Here is a 21,433-nt window from a genome sequence, read left to right on the forward strand (position 1 = left end):
GAAACGGGGCACGAACCCGCGTCTCCTGCATCGGCAGGCGGACTCTCAAGCACTGCGCCACCAGGGAAGCCCCTCCATTGATTTTTGAATGAATATTTTACCCATGCATGATGTTGTAACATCGTATGTTGGTCATTTGGAAGATATTGCTCTACTGAGTTACACAGATGTCCCAAATGTTGACACGTTTCATTATACAAAAATTTTAGATTGCATTCATTAATATTAACACCAGTCTTATCGGAGAAGTCCAACTCTTAGGTATTTGTCATACTGTCAGTGATAAATTCAAGTTTTCCCCCAAAACTGAGCTTTCAGGTGAACATTTTTTTTTTTTTCTTGCGTTATGCGGGCCTCTCACTGTCGTGGCCTCTCCCATTTGCGGAGCACAGGCTCCGGACGCGCAGGCCCAGCGGCCATGGCTCACGGGCCCAGCCGCTCCGCGGCATGTGGGATCCTCCCGAAACGGGGCACGAACCCGCGTCTCCTGCATCGGCAGGCGGACTCTCAAGCACTGCGCCACCAGGGAAGCCCTCAGGTGAACATTTGAATGTTACCATTGGCAACAAATACTGTTCATTGTTTTCCTTGGGGTGATGGTTTCACTGTGTTCATTTTAGAAAAAATGACTGCCAGAAGCTAATAGTTTGTCTGTCAGTCACTCTTTCAAATAAAATTGGTGTTGAATGAGGGAAAAGCAGCTAGTTCAGGTCACAGCTAAGAGTCCTACAAAGTGCTTTTCCTCAAGACAGCTGCTGTACTTTCTTCGGATGCAGTAGAGGTGCTTTATATATACCTCACATTTCATCACACACAGCATCATAAAGACATATACACAAGAATCAAGATTTAATCAAATAAAGTCTTTAATAAATGAGTGCTTTATCAAGGATGGTCTTAAATTGTTTTTTGTATACTTGTTTTCATTTAATTGCAAGTCATAGTATGGAATATATATTGACAACCAGTACAGTTTTGTGCCCCTGCCTTGATTCATGCTAAGGTGTCAGCAGTTTCACCCACCATGGGTTTTTTGTTGTTGTTTTTACCATCAGTGTAAATGTCAACACAGTAAAAAAGGCAAATAACATTTTGGTATTGTTTTGAAGATAGTGTTGACCTAAGCATCTCCCTAAAAAGGGTTTCAGGGACCCCTGAAAGTATGTGGGCCATACTTTTGAGTAAGGACTGCTCTTTTAGATTAATAAGGTAGTTTTGAATATTGGTTCATACTACTTTTTTGGGACGTATGTATTTCCTGTTTTATCTTGTCAGTTTTTTCATCCATTTTTATTTAAGCATTTCTCTTTTTTATTGATAGGTGTAAGAGCTTTTTATACTTATTTAATGTTTGTTGCAAAACCTCTCCTCACTCCCATTTGTTACTTGCTTTTAGTATCTACTACAAAGGTTTTGGAATTTAGAGGTTAAATTTTTTTATGTATTCTCTCTTTTTAAAAATTTCTTCCTTCTGAATCAGGTTTTTTTTTTCTCTTTTTTAGGCTCTCTTCATTCCAAGAGTATATAAATATGTTCACCTATATTTTCTTTTAGCCCTTTTATTATTTTAGTCATCTGTTTGGAACTCATTAGGCGTTAGTTTTGAGGCAGAGATCTAACTTTTCTTTCCAAATGTTTGCCTTTTATTCTACCTTTTACCCATATCATCTGCTAAATTTTAATTTATATTTCTGTTTATTTCTAGATGCTGATAATATTTTAGCTTTTGAAACTATGAAATTTTATGTTGTGTTGAGGGCTGACTTTCAATCATTTTGAACAGAACTAAAACTCATAGAAAAGTATTGTCTTTTTTATTCATGCATATGAGGGACCCAGATTTTTAAAACAGTTTATTTTGGAGAAACCAGAAATTACAGTGCACTATTATAACCAAGTGTACTCTGCATTCATGTCAGCAAAGAATACTTAAAGAAAAATGCAGTATTTAATTGGCTTCTACAGTCCTGTTGGGGCTGGTTATCTCAATTAGTTACGTTGAAACTAGTGATAATGAAGCCAAGATCAAAGGTTTGCTTTATTGGACAGTTAATTTTACAACAGGAGAAACACTTCCATCTTACTTCTTATGACTTAGATCTTGACTTTTTCAGAGAAAGCATGGGTATCTTAGTAGACATTATTATGACTTCTACAGAAAATATAAAAAAATAACAACTCATGTTCTAATTTTTAAAGGTGCCTTGAGTGTCACTTTGTGTTTGAAAGATCTCACCTTTCAACATCCTGAAGGTGATGATGTGGTCACTTATTTGTTTTGTTTTTTTTTATTTACTCTTTAACAAACTACTAATTATTTTAGTTAGAGAAAGTAACTTACTTTTTAAGATGACCTGACATTTTGAATAGTCATCTTGGGACTAGATTTGGCGTTTCTTTATGCCGATGGCAATATTTAATTTTAAGCATTTATAATTTGCATTTCAATTAACCTTTTCTTAATTTCCCAATTTGGCACATGTAAACTCATTTAAATTATGGAAGAAATCTGTGAGGTCCTTTTTAACTAACTGTGCCTAATGAAGATGGTCTTTTGATTTTTGAGGGTCTCAAGAAGGAAGACATAGAATACTAGTCATCAAGGTATCTAATTAAAGTTTCATAGTGGTATGAGTTTATTAAGGTTATGTAGTCCACACACTGTTGTATTTTAGGCTATGCAACATCAGTATTTAAGACCTCTTCAAGATACAAAATTAAAAAGGCAAAACCTTTGGGACTTCCCTAGCGGTCAGATGGTTAAGATGCTGTGCTTCCACTGCAGGGGGCACAGGTTCGATCCCTGGTCGGGGAACTAGGATCGCACATACTCTGCTGTGTGGCCAAAAAAAAAAGAAAAAAAGAAAAGGCAAAACCTGTATGTTGGAAGCTAACAATTATCCAGTCATTAAAAATAATAGGATTTAACAAAATAAATCAGTGTTATTATACTGTATTTCTCTACTTTTCCCTCTAACCTTGTTTTCCAAATGGAACTCAAAATGTGACAGCTCTTGTTTAAAAGATCTGAAAGAAACCCCAAGCGATACTAGAAATAGAACATTGCCATCCTGCCCTTCCCTCTTCCTGTAGGGGGCAAGAGCCTGGGAATGGCCCTGCCTAGTGGATGGTGTCCTTTCCTCCAGAGATGTTGTTGGGAAAAGGGGATGGAGTGTGCCTGCCTTTCACAATATATTCTAGGCCCCTTCCTTGTTGAGGTATAGCATGAGTCCACTGGCACCGTTTGACTTTTTCTTGCCTGAACATGCATTAGGCTTCTTTTCCTGTCGTCTTGAATATGTTTTATGTTTTTCGGCATTATTTTAGTGTATAACGTTTTGATACTTAAGAAATTCTACCCCTTTTTTTGACTTGAACTCTCTCTTTGCTTTGTGTTGTGTCTACTCCATTTGTGAAGCATCTGGCGAAAGAAGTTCATCCGTGGAATATAGCCTTTTTGTTGTAATGTCATTATTTTAAATGCGAGTGCATGTCATACATTCATTATTAATACCTTTGCCAGAACAGGGCTGAAACTCATCAGGAGGGATTTATTCACACTATGATAACACTTGCTATAGGTGTCAGGTTATGTATCTCACGTAGCTTTTTATCTAAATTTTAAATAAATGTTAATTTTTTCTAACTTGCCACATCCTCTCCTCCGTCCTAGGGTTGGACTGGTCTGAAGAGAGTGGAGACGAACTGGAGGACTCGGAGCAGGCCTCGCCATACCAGGTTGCCTGGTCCATCCGAGAGACCCTCAGATACGAAAGACACACGTGAGTCTTCCTTTTAATTTTCATTCTTTTTTTTTTTTTTTTTTTTTTTTTTTGTTGCGGTACCCGGGCCTCTCACTGTTGTGGCCTCTCCCGTTGCGGAGCACAGGCTCCGGACGCGCAGGCTCAGCGGCCATGGCTCACGGGCCCAGCCGCTCCGCGGCATGTGGGATCCTCCCGGACCGGGGCACGAGCCCGCGTCCCCTGCATCGGCAGGCGGACCCTCAACCACTGCGCCACCAGGGAAGCCCTCTTTTTATTCTTAAATTTCCACTGTAGTAGATTGATTTTTCCTATATGTGCTAATTTCATTTTATTTTATTTTTATTTTTTAAATAAGCTTATTTATTTATTTTTGGCTGCGTTGGGTCTCCGTTGCTGTGTGTGGGCTTTCTCTAGTTGCAGCGAGTGGGGCCTAGTCTTCATTCTGGTGTGCGGGCTTCTTATTGCAGTGACTTCTTTTGTTGTGGAGCATGGGCTCTAGGCATGCGGGCTCAGTAGTTGTGGCTCATGGGCTCTAGAGCGCAGGCTCAGTAGTTGTGGCACATGGGCTTAGTTGCTCCACGGCATGTGGGATCTTCCCAGACCAGGGCTCAAACCCGTGTCCCCTGCATTGGCAGATGGATTCTTAACCACTGCGCCACCAGGGAAGCCCTCATTTTATTTTTTAAAGATAAATTTATTTATTTATGGCTGTGTTGGGTCTTCTTTGCTGTGCGAGGACTTTCTCTAGTTGTGGCGAGTGAGGGCTACTCTTTGTTGCGGTGCGCGGGCCTCTCATTGCGGTGGCTTCTCTTGTTGCAGAGCACGGGCTTCAGTAGTTGTGGCGCAAGGGCTTCAGTAGTTGTGGCTCGTGGGCTCTAAAGCACAGGCTCAGTATTTGTGGCGCACGGGCTTAGTTCCTCCACAGCATGTGGGATCTTCCCGGACCAGGGCTCGAACCTGTGTCCCCTGCATTGGCAGGCAGACTCTTAACCACTGTGCCACCAGGGAAATCCCTAACCATTCTCTGATATTTCTAATGCACTGAATATTTCTGTGTTAAAATATTTTTTTGAAATAATCTTGTTAGAGGTTCTCTATCTACCTTATCAGAAAGCTGTAGGTTAATGCCCAGCCCCTTCAGTGGTAAGAAGACGACTAGTTCTCTTTCAGGGGACTGCCTCAGCTTCATAGGTATATGCTTGGTGCGGTGTGACAGGACTGAGATAGATCCTTCTGTGGGGCTAAAAGATGATTCACAGACTCAGCTAATTATTATTTTCAATTAAGTACTGTGGTTTGAATGTGTGTTCAGCAAGACAGAGGGGAGACTGTCTGCACCCAGGCTGACTCCTAGAATTTCACAGTGTCATAGTATGCATATACCTTCTAAGGTCCGGTTTCTGAATTTATAGGCTTAAAAATGTGGTTTGTTAGTACACCCAGAAATGAATAGGCTTAGGGAGCTGATTCACTAGAGGCTAATGTATAAGCCAAAATGACAGTTTTTAGTAGGAAGTATCATCATTAAGTGGTACAGATATTCACTAAGCAAAACTGTGTGGGATGCAAATTATAGTCAGAAGCTTATTTGGACATGGAATTAGAGCAAGGAGAGTTAACTGGATTTATTAATGGTCAGTGTCATTAAACTATAACAGCCTCATGCCTCCATTTCCACTCTTGGGCTTTATATCCCGTATAGTTGTCCCTGTCTCCCCTGTCTCCTAGTTACTATTGGAAAATGCTATATATTTTTTTTCTCTCTGAGATCCCATTTTATATGTCATTTAAGACTTTCCTCACCATTAGCATTTCCTGTTTTCAGATTGAGCTTAAGCTTTCTAAGTTATAGATAATATCAACCGTGCTTCCTGAGGTTGATATTCAAATCGGCTTAGCTTAACTTGGGATATCTTGGGTTAATTTTCCAAATGCTATAAATAGGTAACATAACTAAATGCTCGGCACAATACCTGCTTCATGGGAAATGATAAATGATAGCTAAGAATCCTATTTTAATTCTGAAAATTACCTGAACATTAGTATTGGGAGTATTTGCCCTTGATTGGGAGCAATGTATATTCTATTTCTGCCTTCTAGTGCAGTTCTCAGAATATTTCTTTTGCTGTTACAGACATGTGACCATCAGCTTTGTCTTCATCTCTGTAGCGTTTTACTTTCTTGGCCAGTTTGGCTAACTTGCTTCCTCTTTGACTTTGACCGCGATACTCTGCTTTCCTGGCTCTTCTTTTGCTTCAGTATATATTTCTCCTTTTTACAAGCAATTTTCCTTGCTTCCTGCCCAGCTGTCCCTTTAATCTTTTCCTCTTCACTCATTTGTTTATTCACTTGTTCAGCATATTCTTGTTGATCTAGTATTATGCTTCAGGCATGGGGCACTACATTCTTTTCCTTGGGTGAAACTGGGATTGCGTTGGTTTACCATCCCTTCTGTGCCTGCAACTGCACATCTGCATCTGCCACTGTGCTCTCTCACAGGAACCTCTGTCCTTTTTTTTTTAGACGACCTATAGAACTACTTTATTCCAGCTTCTTGTTGTGCTTCAGTGTAATAGAAAATGGAGAGCTGTAGAAAATTGGCCCTACCCAGCCTGTCCATTATATCTTCAAGAAGTTTTTGCCATGTGATATTTCTCAAGGTTTTGCCATTTAAAATGCTCAGTGAGTTCACTGTGTTTTGGGGGAAAAAAAGGCACAGTGGCGTGATTGCTACATTCCCCCCAAAGAACCTTTTCATGAGCTTTCTTCCTAAACCAAAATTGTACTTGAAGAAATTTGGGGAGAAAATTTGGCCCTGTTTTGGCAGAGGTTCCTTGGTTACTTAGTTTAGTTGTAGATGCATATGCCAAAGTGGAGCTCTTAGGATTTTACTTAGGTCTCTCAGTAGCAGAAATAAGTTGGTATCTTAAATGTAGTGTTACAGAACAGTAAGTACTGCCAGTAACTTCCCTTTTCACATTCCTAATGATGTCTTTGATAGAATAAAGTTCTTAATTTCAATGGGTACAGGTTATTAGTTTTTTCCTTTATGGTTAATTTGTGACCTATTTAAGAAATCACTGCTTACCCCAGGGTCATGAAGCTATTTTCTCATATTATCTTCTAGAAGCTTTATTGTTTCACTGACAATCTTTCTGGAATTTTTTTTTGTATATTTTATATATGATGTGAGTTAGGGCCAAGGATCTTTTTTTTTTTTCCATATGGCTTTTCTATTTAAGCAACACTATTTATTGAACACTTATATTTCATTGCATTGGAAGCCTTGACATATATGTGTATGTCTGTTTGTGCATTTTCTAATCTCTTCCATTGGCCTGTTTGTCCTTGTGCAAATAACTTCAAAGTTTTAATTAAAATAGCTTCAAATAGGGATTTCCCTGGTGGGGCAGTGGTTAAGAATCTGCCTGCCAATGCAGGGGACACGGGTTCGAACCCTGGTCTGCGAATATCCCACATGCCACGGAGCAACTAAGCCCATGCACCATAACTACTGAGCCTGTGCTCTAGAGCCCGCTGAGCCACAACTACTGAAGCCGAGCGCCTAGAGCCTGTGCTCCACAACAAGAGAAGCCACAGCAATGAGAAACCCGCACACCACAACGAAGAGTAGCCCCCACTCGCCACAGCTAGAGAAAACCCACGCACAGCAACAAAGACCAAACACAGCCAAAAAATAAATCAATAAATATAAAAAAATAGCTTCAAATAGATTTTAATCTTTTTTTTTTTTGTGGTACGCGGGCCTCTCACTGTTGTGGCCTCTCCCGTTGCGGAGCACAGGCTCCGGACGCGCAGGCTCAGCGGCCATGGCTCATGGCCCAGCCGCTCGGCAGCATGTGGGATCCTCCCAGACCAGGGCACGAACCCGTGTCCCCTGCATCGGCAGGCGGACTGTCAACCACTGCACCACCAGGAAAGCCCAGACTTTAATCTTTTTGAAGAAAGCTTTTGGTTTCATTGATTTTTTAAAAATTTCTTGTTTTTTGTTTCATTGCTTTCTGCTCTTTGTTTCCTTTTGTTTGGCTTTAATTTTTTGATGTTTTTAAGGTAATAGCTTAAATCAGTTAAATCTGAGATATTTCTTGTTTTCTTTTTTTTAATTTTAATTTTGGCTGCATTGGGTCTTGGTTGCTGTGTGAGGGTTTTCTCTAGTTGTGGCGAGTGGGGGCTACTCTTTGTTGCGGTGCGTGGACTTCTCATTATAGTAGCTTCTCTTGTTGCGGAGCACGGGCTCTGGGCGCATGGGCTTCAGTAGTTGCAGCACGCGGGCTTCAGTAGTTGTGGCACGTGGGCTCAGTTGTGGCTCATGGGCTTAGTTGCTTCACGGCATGTGGGATCTTCCCAGACCGGGGATCAAACCCATGTCCCCTGTACTGGCAGGCAGATTCTTAACCACTGCATCACCAGGGAAGTCCTTCTTGTTTTCTAACATAGATGCTTGGTGCTATACATTTCCCTCTAAACACTGGTTTTAGCAGCATCCCACAAATTTTGATATGACATGTTTTCATTTTTATTCAATTCAAAATATTTTCTAATTACCGCCCCCCCCCCCCCCTTTTTTTTTTGGTCACGCTGCGTGGCTTGTGGGATCTTAGTTCCCTGAATAGCGATTGAACCTAGGCCCTTGGCAGTGAGAGAGTAGAGTCCTAACCACTGGACCACCGGAGAATTCCCTCTAATATCCCTTTTGATGTCTTCTTTGATCTATGGGTTATTTAGAAGTGATATTTAGTTTCCACATATTTGGGGATTTATCAGGAATTGGTTTCTAATTTAATTGTACTGTGTTCAGAGACCACATTTAGATTACAGTGTTCTGTAAATGTCAATTAAGTCAAGTTGGTTGATAGTGTTATTCAGGTCTTCTTTAATTTTCTTTCTTTTCATCTTTGGTGATTTTCTTTCATTTTGTTCTGTCAGTTACTGGAAAGGGATGTTGAAATCTCTATTTGTGGATTTGATTATTTCTCCTTTTAGTTCTCTCACTTTTTTTTGGAAAATTACATTCTTTATTTTTAAACTATCCCTTAATATTATCACATTTGCTTTGTAGCCAATAAAAACAGTATATGTATGCTTGGGTGTGAAAGATGGGGTGAGGCAATGTTGATGGAGAGTAGGACGACCTTCAGCCCCTGAATAAGACTCTTGGTATCATTGTTCACAAAGTTTCTTTTGCTGTCTTATTTCTACCGTGAGAGACTAAGCAGGATTGTTTTTTATTATTCAGTTTATTGAAACTGGGCTTCCCTGGTGGTGCAGTGGTTAAGAATCTGCCTGCCAATGCAGGGGACATGGGTTCAAGCCCTGGTCTGGGAAGATCCCACATGCCACAGAGCAACTAAGCCCGTGCTCCACAACTACTGAGCCTGTGCTCTAGAGCCCGTGAGCCACAACTACTGAGCCTGCATGCCACAACCACGGAAGCCCGTGCACCTAGAGCCCGTGCTCCGTAACAAGAGAAGCCACCTCAATGAGAAGCCTGTGCACTGCAACGAAGAGTAGCCTCCGTTCTCCACAACTAGAGAAAGCCCATGCACAGCAATGAAGACCCAGTACAGCCAAAAATAAATAAATTTTTAAAAATTTATGGAAACTAAAAAACAAATAAAACCAAATCCCCCAAAACACAGTTCACCTATTATTCTTACTCATTACCCCTGTCTCTGGCAACCACTAATTAAGTCTCTGTATCTATGAGCTTGATGGGGGTTTTTGTTTGTTTTGTTTTGTTTGTTTATTTTGGCTGCACTGGGTCTTAGTTGTGGCATGCAGGATCTTATTTACAGCATGCGGGCTTCTTAGTTGCACCATGAATGCGGGATCCAGTTCCCCAACCAGGGCCCCCTGCACTGGGAGTGCAGAGTCTTACCCACTGGACCACCAGGGAAGTCCCTGTTTTGTTTTGTTAAAGATTCCAAATATAAGGAAGAACATATGGTATTTGTTTCTATTTCTGACTTATTTCATTTAGCATAATGCCTTTGATGTCCATCCATGATGTCATGAATGGCAACATTTCATTTTTTTTATGGCTGAATAATATTCCATTGTATACATATCATACAATTTCTTTATCCATTCATCTGTGTGTGGGCACTTATGTTGCTTCCACATCTTAGCTTTTGTGAATAATGATACAGTGAACCTGGCGGTGCTGATATCTCTTTGAGACAGTGATTTCATTTCCTTTGGTTATGTTTACCCAGAAGTGAGATTGCTGGATCATATGGTAATTCTGTTGTATTTTTAATTTTTTGAGGACCTTCCATACTGTTACCCATTATGACTGCTCCAATTTACATTCCCACCAACAGTGTACAAGGAGTCCCTTTTCCCCACATCCTCACCAACACTTATTTCTTTTTGGTAGTAGCCATTCCAACAGGTGTGAGGCGATATCTTATTGTGGTTTTGATTTGCATTTTAATGATGATTAACTATGGTGAGCATCTTTTTATATACCTATTAGCCATCTGTATGTCTTCTTTTGCAAAATTGGATTTTTTGCCTTTTTGCTATTGATTTGTATGAGTTGTTTCACTTTTTACTTCACTCATTTTGTATGAGTTCTGTTATTTGATACATGAACATTTAAGATTGTTCTGTTCTCTTGATGAAGTGATCCTTTTATTTTTATAAAATGATGCTCTTTATCCCAGTCATAGTGTTTGCTCTGAGATCTTACTTTATGTGATATTAGTATAGCCACTCCAGCTTTCTTTTGGTTACTGCTAACTTGGTATCTTTTTCAGTCCTTTTACTTTTTTTTTTTTTTTCTCTATGCGGGCCTCTCACTGTTATGGCCTCTCCCATTGCAGAGCACAGGCTCTGGATGCGCAGGCTCAGCGGCCATGGCTCATGGGCCCAGCCATTCCGCGGTATGTGGGATCTTCCCGGACCGGGGCACGAACCTGTGTCCCCTGCATCAGCAGGCGGACTCTCAACCACTGCGCCACCAGGGAAGCCCCAGTCCTTTTACTTTTAACCTATTTTAGTCTTTATATTTGAAGTGGGTTTCTTGTTGGCCGCATATAGTTAGGTCTTGCTTTTTTATGTACTCTAACAATCTCTACTTTTTATTTGGGGTATTTAGACCATTTAAATTTAGTGTGATTACTGATACTATTGGATTTAAGTCTAACATCTTTTGTTTGTTTTCTATTCGTCCTATTCTTGTCTTTTCCCCTGTTTTTCTTTTTTGATTATTTTTTATGATTTCATTTTATCTCCTTTCTTGGCTTATTAGCTGCATTCCTCTGTTTTACTTTTATAGTGGTTGCTTTAGGGTTTACAGTATACATACTTAATTGCCTTCGTGTATCTTTAAGTGTTATACCACTTCATGTATAAGAACCGTATGACAGTGTTCTTACATTTCTCCTTTCCCATCCTTTGTGCTATAGTTGTCATACATTTTACTTCTACCCATGTTATAATCCCCCACGTTTTTCAATTTCTAGAGAGCTCTTTATTCTTTGAGTAGTTCCAGATTGCCATCCGATGTCATTTTCTTCTGTATGAGAGCTTTCCTTTAATATATCTTGTAGTGCAAGTGTTCCAGTGATAAATTCTTTCAGCTTTTGAAAGTCTGAAAAAGTTTTTATTTTGCTGTCACTTAAAAAAATTTATTTTTTATTGAGGTGTAACTGTCTATGCCTTATTTTTTTCCCTCAGCTCTGACTATGCTTTCTTTTCTTAATATTTATTTATTTATATGCGTGGCATGTGGGATCTTAGCTCCCCGACCAGGGATTGAACGCATGCCCCCTGCAGTGGAAGCTCAGAGTCTTAACCACTGGACCATCAGGGAAGTCCCCTAATTCTTTAAACATTTTGTATACGTCACCAGTGAAGCCATCTGGTCATGAATCTTTTCTTTGTGGGAAGTTTTCGCTCTTTTGTTGTTTTAATAAAGTAAAATAAAGTGACTTTTATTTGGAAAATTTCATGTCACGCCTTGAGATTACTGAGAAGCTTGAAGTTTTACGAAATCAGGTTTGGAATTTACTGCTCTGTATTTATTTGGAGCTATTAGTAGCATCTTAATAATAATACCTGTACTTATTGTGATTTCACATGTATCATTTCTTTCTCTTGACCATGGGAGTTAGGTGAGCCAGCTGTGTCTCCATTTCACCCAGATGAGAAAAGTTAAAGAAAGAAGGAAACTTAACACATATTGAGAAATGCTGTAGGTACCAGCCCTTGTCACTGCTGGCACATTATGGGAACTGGCCTTTCTCTTCCTAATTTGCTACTCTTCCTCAGCAACCAGATTCAAAATATTAATGTCTAGCATCTTATAAGTGGGAGACATCTTGAAGATTTTCTAGTTTAGTACAGTGCCAAGGATGGTCTGTGGATCTGTGCTAGTCTGCAAACTGCTTGTTACTGGACCACAGCAAGATAATTTTGGAAGTTATGAGTAAGCTTTGAAAATTTTTATCATGATGTAACGTGCAACATCCAGGTGCATCTTTCCATGGTTAACTTGAGAAACACTCATCTAGTCCATTTTCTCTGCAGTAATAAGAGTCTTTTTAAATAACAATGTTGGCAGTTGATTTTCCACCCTAGCTTTATTTTCCCCTAAGACTTACTGTTTCTCTTCTTTCATCTTTCTGTTATGGCGCTTCCATTCTCTTAGTTATACAAATTCAAATTCATTATTGACTTTCTTATCCTTCATACCCAGTCACCAAATTCTTCTGTGATAATGGCCCTTATGTGTTGTGTTCTTTCTATTATCTCTGTGGCCTTTTACTTTTAGTCACTCCCAGTTGTTAGCCGTTGACTCTGAAATCTGTATCTATTCTCTAAACGCGCCCAAGTTTATAATTTCCAACTGTTTTTCCACCACTCCCTATGTTGCCTCATCTGTACTTTTTAAAAGAAATAAATTTATTTATTTATTTATGGCTGCATTGGGTCTTCGTTGCTCTGCCCGGGCTTTCTCTAGTTGCAGCAAGTGGGGGCTACTCTTCGTTGTGGTGTGCGAGTTTCTCATTGCTGTGGCTTCTCTTGTTGCAGAGCATGGGCTCTAGGCACGCGAGCTAAGTAGTTGTGGCTTGCGGGCTCAGTAGTTGTGGCTCGCGGGCTCTAGAGCGTAGGCTCAGTAGTTGTGGTGCACGGACTTAGCTGCTCCGCAGCACGTGGGATCTTCCCGGACCAGGGCTCGAACCCGTGTCACCTGCACTGGCAGGCGGATTCTTAACCTCTGCGCCACCAGGGAAGCCCCTCATCTGTACTTTAAATTACCTAGGTCTAAAATGGAATTTATTTCCTACCCCAGATCTGCTCTTGCTCCTGTTTCCTGCTCTTTGCCAGTGAATACAGCTGGGGGATTATTGTCCCTTCCATCTTCCTTGCCCAGTTGACAAAGTCTGTCTTTCTCTTTTTTCTTTTTTTAATTATTTGGTTGCTTCGGGTCTTCATTGTGGCACACGGGATCTTTGTTGCAGCACATGGGATCTTTTGTTGTGCGCGTGGACTTCTCTAGTTGCACTGTGCGGGATCCAAAACATGCGGGGTCCAGAACACGCTGGCTCAGTAGTTGTGGCGCATGGGCTTAGTTGTCCCACAGCATCTGAGATCTTAGTTCCCCAACCAGGGATTGAACCCACGTCCCCTGCCACAAGTTTCAGCCCTGTGCATCCAGCCCCCCTTCCTCATCTGCTTTTCCCCTTTTTAAAATGAGCCTAACGTGTAATCAAGTTTTCTGCTTCTCTCCCTGCACTCTCTAGGTCGGATGATGATGATACAGAGAGTAGGAGCTCCAGGGTGACCCAACTTTGCACTTACTTTCAGCAGAAATATAAGCACCTCTGCCGCCTGGAGCGGGCAGAATCTCGTCAAAAGAAATGCCGGCACACGTTTAGGAAAGCTTTGCTGCAGGCGGCCAGTAGAGAGCCAGAATGTACTGGCCAGTTGATCCAGGAGCTACAGAGAGCTGCATGCGGTCGGACCAGGTCAGAGCCTCACACTACTACCTCTTTCTAAGAGCTCACCTCAGTCTGTGTTCTCTAATTTTTGAGAGGATAGTCGAGACACAATGAGTGGTGGGCATATTATCTTGAAATATTCAAGCATTGTGTTTTGGTTTTGTTGCTCAAAGTTCTATGATGGCAAAATAATCCTGCCGTGAGGTGACAATAAAAGTAAAGTATTACTATAATTTTGCTGGAGTTTGATTAGAATTTATTCAGTAGAGGATTTGAGAATGTTACCTGTCTTTAAAAAAATACAATGCTTAGAAATTTTGTGTTATTTAAAAGTAATATTTAGTTTTTTTTTTAAACCACAAAAGTGGTATTGTATGTTCTTTACTTATTTTAAAATTTTCTTTCCATTGTATTTTCTGTTAATATCCACATAATCCCATATATCATGTATTCAAAATGTTTTATTACATTGGATTTCTTTGGGGGGAGAATCCTTTCTGTTTATAATGATGATACTTGCTTACTGTGAAAATTTGAAAAATATAGAAAAAGGCAGAAAATCACCATAATGTCACCATTCACAAAACAGACCAAGCACTGTGAACATTTTGATTCTGTCTCCTTCTAGTCTTCTTCTGTGTGTGTGCATGCGTGTGCACACGCACAAATAAACATTATACAGATAAAACATTTCGGGGTTTATATACCTAAATATTACCAGTGGTTATCTCTAGTTGGTGGGATTATTGATAAAATTTAAAAAAATTTGTAGTCTGTGTATTTTAATTTTTCTGTAGTGATCATGCATGAGTCATTTGAGGAAAAAAGGGTTTAAAACAAGCAGAAAACTAAAAATTAACCTTTGCTTTGTAGCTATTGATCGTATTCCTTACATAGCTATATAATTTTTGAAATTTCATTTTCATTTTGTGTAATTTGGTTTTCATTATATTTGCTGTAAAAAAATAACCTATTTTTCAGTTGGGTATCTCCAAAAGTACTATGCCCTTAAGATTTTTCTGCTTCTTGGCATATTTAAGTTGTTTGAAACTGTGTATGTACATCTAATATACCTCCATAGTGGTTGCAGCCTGGAGTATTTCCCCTCACTCTTTTTTTTTTTTTTAAAAACACTTGTTATCATTTAATGAATCTCCCACCATGTGGCTTCAGGCTACCAGGACACAAGCCCCACCGACACCCTTAATTTTCTCCTCAGCTCTTCTGCTGAAGAATTTGGCCTTCACAACGGACAGGCTGCTTTGGGAGCTTTCCCTTCCCCAGAACTTTGTAGTAACCCGATCGCACCACGTCAGTGATAGGAGCAGCTCCATATTCTTGTTCTTGGCAGCATTTACCAGTGTCTGCTCACTGACCAAGGTCCACAATTTATCAAGGTTGACAGTTGGGCAGAAGCTCTGGCTCCCCTTTAAGTGGTAATGCCTCATACCAACTTTCCCAAAGTATCCTGGGTGATGTTTGTCGAAGTTGATCCTGTGGTGATGCATGCCACCAGCATTACCGCGGCCTCCCGGGTGCTTCCGGTGTTTGCTGATGCGGCCATGGCCGTGGCTCACGTGGCCCCTAAGTTTCCGGGTCTTCCTTAGTGTGGATGGCATGTCGGCGGCCGAAACGAGAAAAGCGCCCCTCACTCTTAAGAGCTCCCAGTCCCCTGTAATGGAGGTAGTGTCTGTCATAGAACATCATAGAACATCTTAGAACATCCTAGCTTACATCTTACTCAGAGACTTGCCTTTCTCAGAGAAACATTCCCAGATTCCACTGTGTTGGGTCCCCCGATATATATGCTGCTGTGCTCTGTACTCTGCTTCACTGTAGAATTTATACTTACATTAATGTCTGTCTGTCATGCTAGACAGTGGTTTCTATGAGGGCAGGAACAATGTATATTTTGTTTTTAATCTCCAGTGTTGATGAATGAATGAATAGAATTGAACAAGTGAAGGTCTATTCTCTGTTTCTTGAAAGAACTCACTCAGTTTGACATAGGTTTTAAAATAATGGTATCTAACATTTATATTATATAATGCTTTCAAGAGTATAATTTCAGTAGAAATTTGAGTTTTGTCCAGCATGAAACAATCTAGATGTAGACCATTGTATATATCGGGTCTCGTATATTATTATGACCCTGTCAAAGATGAAAGAGACTATACTGTGAGCTTGGGACAATTTGCTGTTTGTGTGGAAGCTGTATTTGCCTATGATTTTTAACTGGCAGAATCGACTGCTTCCTTTTCAGAACATCTCCCAAACCACCCTTAGTGATGTTTTTAAGAAAATTTCATGGTAACTAAGTATATTACAAAACAAACACCAAGATGAACTTGATTATAGTTCTCAGATTTATGTGATGTCATTTGGTTATGTCTCCCATGATTAGTAAAAAGTTTATTGCTCAGTGCATCACTGATAATCATATGACAGTGTGCCATAATCATTCCTTGGTGATTAGTAACTAACTGCTTTACATTACATATATTTTAGGTTTGCAGAAATCAGCTGTCAGTTGAATAATGTCCTCTGTGTTTAATATTTTTTGTTCTCAAAGACCTAGTTCCGCAAAGGACATTTAAAAGATTGCTGTTAAATATTTTATTTTATTTATTTTATTTTTAAAATTTTATTTCTTTAAAAATTTTTTGGCTGTGCTGCACGGCATGCAGGATCTTAGTTCCCTGGGCTTGAACCCACGCCCCCTGCAGTGGAAGCGTGGAGTCTTAACCACTGGACCGCCAAGGAAGTCCCGCTGTTAAATATTTTATTTATTTATAAATTTATTGATTTTTGGCTACGTTGCTGTGTGTGGGCTTTCTCTAGTTGCAGGGAGTGGGGGCTACTCTTCGTTGCGGTGTGTGGGCTTCTTATTGCTGTGGCTTCTCTCGTTGCGGAGCCCGGGCTCTAGGCACGCAGGCTTCAGTAGTTGCAGCATGCCGGCTCAGTAGTAGTGACTGCGGGCTCTAGAGCACAGGCTCAGTAGTTGTGGCTCATGGGCTTAGTTGTTCTGCGGCATGTGGGATCTTCCCAGACCAGGGATCGAACCCAAGTCCCCTGCATTGGCAGGCAGATTATTAACCACTGCGCCATCAGGGAAGTCACTAAATATTTTAGAAATTAAAACTACAGTGACTACCTTCTAATAGGTATTCTTTAAATATAGTTTAGATATAAACTGAACAACATTAAAATGTTCTTTATATAATAACTTTGTCATATTTATTGGTGAATATGTGGAACAAGTCATTGATATAACTTAAAGTATGTAAACCCAAATCTCAGTATCTTGTAACCCACAATCCTGCAGAGAGATAGTGTTGGTTGTGTGAAAACTTCCTTTTTAATGGGGTATCCAGTAGAGCATACAAATGGGAAGCCCATCGTAGATATTTTCATATTAACATCAAAACCTTTGTTTGGTTGGGATTATTTGGATAATAAAATATATCTAACATCACAGCAGGCATTTTTACCTTAATTATCCATGGGGATATTGAAATTCTGACTTTGGGTTTATTTTAAGAGAAAGATTGGTGAGTTGGAACATAATGGTGATTTTAAAAAATGAAACCAATGGTTTACTTTGAAGTTTAGGGTAAAGAAAGTGAGGGTCGTGTTGTAACACTAGGCCTGGTAGCTGGCTGAGCAAATTATTAAACTGTTCAATGAAAATTATCCATTCAAAATAGAGAGGTACCTTCTATTTAAATCTAGACCAAGAGAAATTAGGCTTAGCTGCCAAAATAGTAAAGCTTCGTTTTTTTTGAAAGTGTGTATTCTTTTTACAGGGCTTAATGACCTAGTTCCTCACTCTTGTGATCTGAAAAATCTTGCAGAACTCTTTTTTTTTTTTGCGATACGCGGGGCTCCGGACACGCAGGCTCAGCAGCCATGGCTCACGGGCCCAGCCACCCCGCGGCATGTGGGATCTTCCTGGACTGGGGCATGAACCCGTGGACTCTCAACCTCTGTGCCACCAGGGAAGCCCTTGCAGAACTCTTAATTAAAGCAACTTCTATGGCAGCACCCGGCAGCATCTATTTGCATTTACTGTTTATATGAAAGTTACAATTATAATGAAAATATTCTTTTATTTAGATTTTATGTAATAAGTTCATATGTAACTTATTCTATATGACCTTCTCTAATTAGTGTAAATCATTCCACTTAAATCCTTAGAAAGATATTAGAAACAAACAATTGAAAATATTTCTTTATTTTTGATGCCTGACTTGTGACTCAGTGCATTAAGTAGATTCTTTTTCCATACTCAGGCATGTGTAAAGGCCTAATAGTTTGTGACGCTTTATATAATTACATAGATAGCATAGTTTTTATATTGATACTTTCAAGAATTTAAATATTGTTTATTTTTAATTTTTTTTAATATTTGTATAAAACTATGGAAGGATCACAAACTAATAAAATGAATACTGGGCTTCCCTGGTGGCGTAGTGGTTGAGAATCTGCCTGCCAATGCAGAGGACATGGGTTCGAGCCCTGGTCTGGGAGGATCCCACATGCCGCGGAGCAACTAGGCCCATGAGCCACAATTACTGAGCCTGCGCATCTGGAGCCTGTGCTCCGCAACAAGAGAGGCCGCGATACTGAGAGGCCCGCGCACCGTGATGAAGAGTGGCCCCTGCTCGCCGCAACTAGAGAAAGCCCTCGCACAGAAATGGAAGACCCAACACAGCCAAAAATAAATAAATAAATAAATAAAGGAGTTCCTTTAAAAAAAAAAAGAATACTTATTATAGAGCGAGTGGGAACTAGCAAATCAAGACAAGGGTGGAAAGGAAATTCTTCACTGCGTAGCTTTCTGTTCTGTATCCCATTCCTCATGTATTAGGTTAAGTTTTCTGCAGATGTATTGTTTAGCAGCTTGACGAGGCAGGACAGGAATAAAGGCGCAAACGTAAAGAATGGACTTGAGGACACGGGGAGGGGGAAGGGTAAACTGGGATGAAGTGAGAGAGTATCATTGACATATATACACTACCAAATGTAAAATAGATGGCTAGTGGAAAGCAGCTGCAAAGCACAGGGAGATCAGCTCAGTGCTTTGTGACCACCTAGAGGGGTGGGAATGGGAGGGGTGGAGGGAGACGCAAGAGGGAGGGGATATGGAGATATATATACATATAGCTGATTCACTTTGTTATACAGCAGAAACTAACACACCATTATGAAGCAATTATACTCCAATAAAGATGTTAAAAAAATAAACTGAAAAAAAAATGATGATGATGATGATGATAGTGGTGACTAACAACCATTGACTCTTTACTATCTACGTACCATACTATACACTGTATGTGGTAAGTGTTTTAGGTGTGTTATGTCTTTTGGTGCTTGCCTGTCAACTAGAAGTACTCTTATCTCCACTCTACAGGTGAGGAAATTGAGGCTTAAGCAAGGCTAAGTAACTTGCCCAAGGTCACAGAGCTAATAAGAGGTAGAGCGGAGATTCAGAACCAGGTCTGTCTGATCTAGTCTCATGGTCTTCATCACTATTCTCTACTGCCTCTTTGTAAAGTAAAAGGAACCAAAATATCACTTAAAAAAGCAAAAAAACAAAAACAGACATAGCTGAGACCAATTATAATGTAATATTTGTTTTGTCAGTAGGTTGGAAAAGTATTGGAACTGGTCATTGTAATTCATATTTACATTTTAAAAAAATAAATTTATTTATTTATTTATGGCTGTGTTGGGTCTTCGTTGCTGCGTGTGGGCTTTCTCTTGTTGCGTCAAGTGGGGGCTACTCTTCATTGCGGTGCGTGGGCTTCTCACTGAGGTGGCTTCTCTTGTTGTGGAGCACGGGCTCTAGGCACACGGGCTTCAGTAGTTGTGGCACAGGGGCTCAGTAGTGTGGCTCGCAGGCTCAGTAGTTGTGGCACACGGGCTTAGTTGCTCTGCGGCACGTGGAATCTTCCCAGTCCAGGGCTCGAACCCATGTCCCCTGCATTGGCAGGCGGATTCTCAATCACTGTGCCACCAGGGAAGCCCCCATATTTGCATTTAAATAATGTAGGTAGTTAAAAATATGGGTGTTACAGAGTAGTAACATTATTTAAATAATTGCCCTGGATTCTTAAACCATTTTTAAAAATCAGTTTTGTGGCTTTTGTTTCTTAGCATAAGCCGGACCAAGTTGAAGGAGGTGGAGCCAGCAGCATGCAGTGGGACCGTGAAGGGTGAACAGTGCACCAACAAAGCCCTTCCATTCACCAGACATTGTTTCCAACGTATCCTCTTAACTAAATCAAGTGTGCATTGAAAAGTACTAATTCATTGGGGTGATATATTTCATTCTCAGGCCAAGTGATGAATGGCTTTTGAAATCATAACTGTAATAATTGAAAATAATTTTTATATTACTTCTGATTTTCTTTGTGTCCTCTGAATAGTTTTTTTCTGCTTATATCATTGTGACTCTGTATTCAAGAATCATATCAAAATGAGCAAAGTTGACAGCAAGTAGTAGGTTTTTCCAGTGGCTGTCACTTAAATAAATTTTGTTAATAGGATTCTGGTCCTTCCAGTGGTTCTAGGTAGTTTGTATGAGGCAACCATGACACTCATTGATGGGAAAGTCAAGTCCCATTATTCAAAAACTGTTTTTAGTCTTCCAAGAAAGTTATACAGGTTTACAGTACACTTTTTGGTATGGGATTAATTTGCTATTTTTATAGAATATGGTGCTGATTTGAGATGAAAGATAACAAACATCATTGACTAGGAAAGAATATATCTTAAGACAGGATATACTTGAGGAAAACCTATGTTAAGGAGCTTCAGACTGGTTATGAAATCTTATTACTTTCACTTTTATTAAACATTTGAAGTTGAGTAGCATTTTAAAAATTTATATAGTTGCAGTTACTTTTCTTTGCTCTCTATCTGATTTTTGCCTTCCTTTCTGTTCTTGGTGTTGTATTTTCACAGCTTTTTCAGCAGTAGTTTCTATGCAGTAAAGGCTTTATAAATAGCCTTAACCGTAAATGCATAAAAGAAAAATGAAAGGTATTTCCTTAATAGATAAAAAGTAAATCTATGGAAATATAGTTAGTGGCTGGGTAAAAGTATAGATGCTTAAAAATGATGATGATAAAAAGCTGATGTTCCAATTTTGACAGTACAGTTTTGATTTAAAAGTAATTTTTCATAAGTTATAAGTTTGAGTTTGGTGTTGGAAGTGTGAAATGAAAAATTCACATTTGGGTAGTCAAGTTTTTTGTAATTATATCTTTAAATATTTATTCTTGATGAGTATCTTAGGCAGAAGTTTTCCTTAAAAGAAAGTTTTTTGCTTGTTTTTTTTCATCATAGTGGAACTTTTAGGAGTCAATGTGTTAGGAAGGAAATGACCCTGCTTCTCTAAATAACAGAAATCACAATGGCCATAAATCACAATGGGAGACTCATGTTAGAAGCTCATTAGCAAAATAGACTCCTTCAGAAGTATATTCTGAGAAATAAAGATGATAAGCTCAACTGTTATCATTTTTCTATTATTAGTAGTTGGGTTGGTTCTTTCGCTTTTATAGATTATAAAAGTTATACTTACTAAGCACAAGTTAGGGAAGAAACAAATTTTATGTAGAACTCGAAAAATTAAATGGTTTCAGTGTATTTTATTCCTAACTTAAGAAAAAACCAGATATCCTCTTGAAC

At 39.6% G+C, this 21,433-nt stretch overlaps 1 protein-coding gene and 1 pseudogene across 1 annotated transcript in view; one reads left to right on the forward strand and one right to left on the reverse strand.

Annotated features, from left to right (window-relative positions):
- INO80D (INO80 complex subunit D) overlaps positions 1 to 21,433 on the forward strand; it is a 41,358-nt gene that overhangs the window by 9,174 nt on the left and 10,751 nt on the right. The window contains 4 exon segments of the mRNA XM_007469999.1: positions 3,674 to 3,782; positions 13,538 to 13,762; positions 19,895 to 20,027; positions 21,420 to 21,433. The exon segment at positions 21,420 to 21,433 is cut by the window's right edge and continues 115 nt beyond it. Coding sequence (XP_007470061.1) covers positions 3,674 to 3,782; positions 13,538 to 13,762; positions 19,895 to 20,027; positions 21,420 to 21,433 — 481 coding nt within the window.
- On the reverse strand, positions 14,905 to 15,354 carry LOC103074391 (60S ribosomal protein L27a pseudogene; annotated as a pseudogene).

This window comes from Lipotes vexillifer, unplaced genomic scaffold (assembly GCF_000442215.2).
Source record: "Lipotes vexillifer unplaced genomic scaffold, Lipotes_vexillifer_v1.1 scaffold341, whole genome shotgun sequence".
Classification (NCBI taxonomy): Eukaryota; Metazoa; Chordata; class Mammalia; order Artiodactyla; family Lipotidae; genus Lipotes; species Lipotes vexillifer.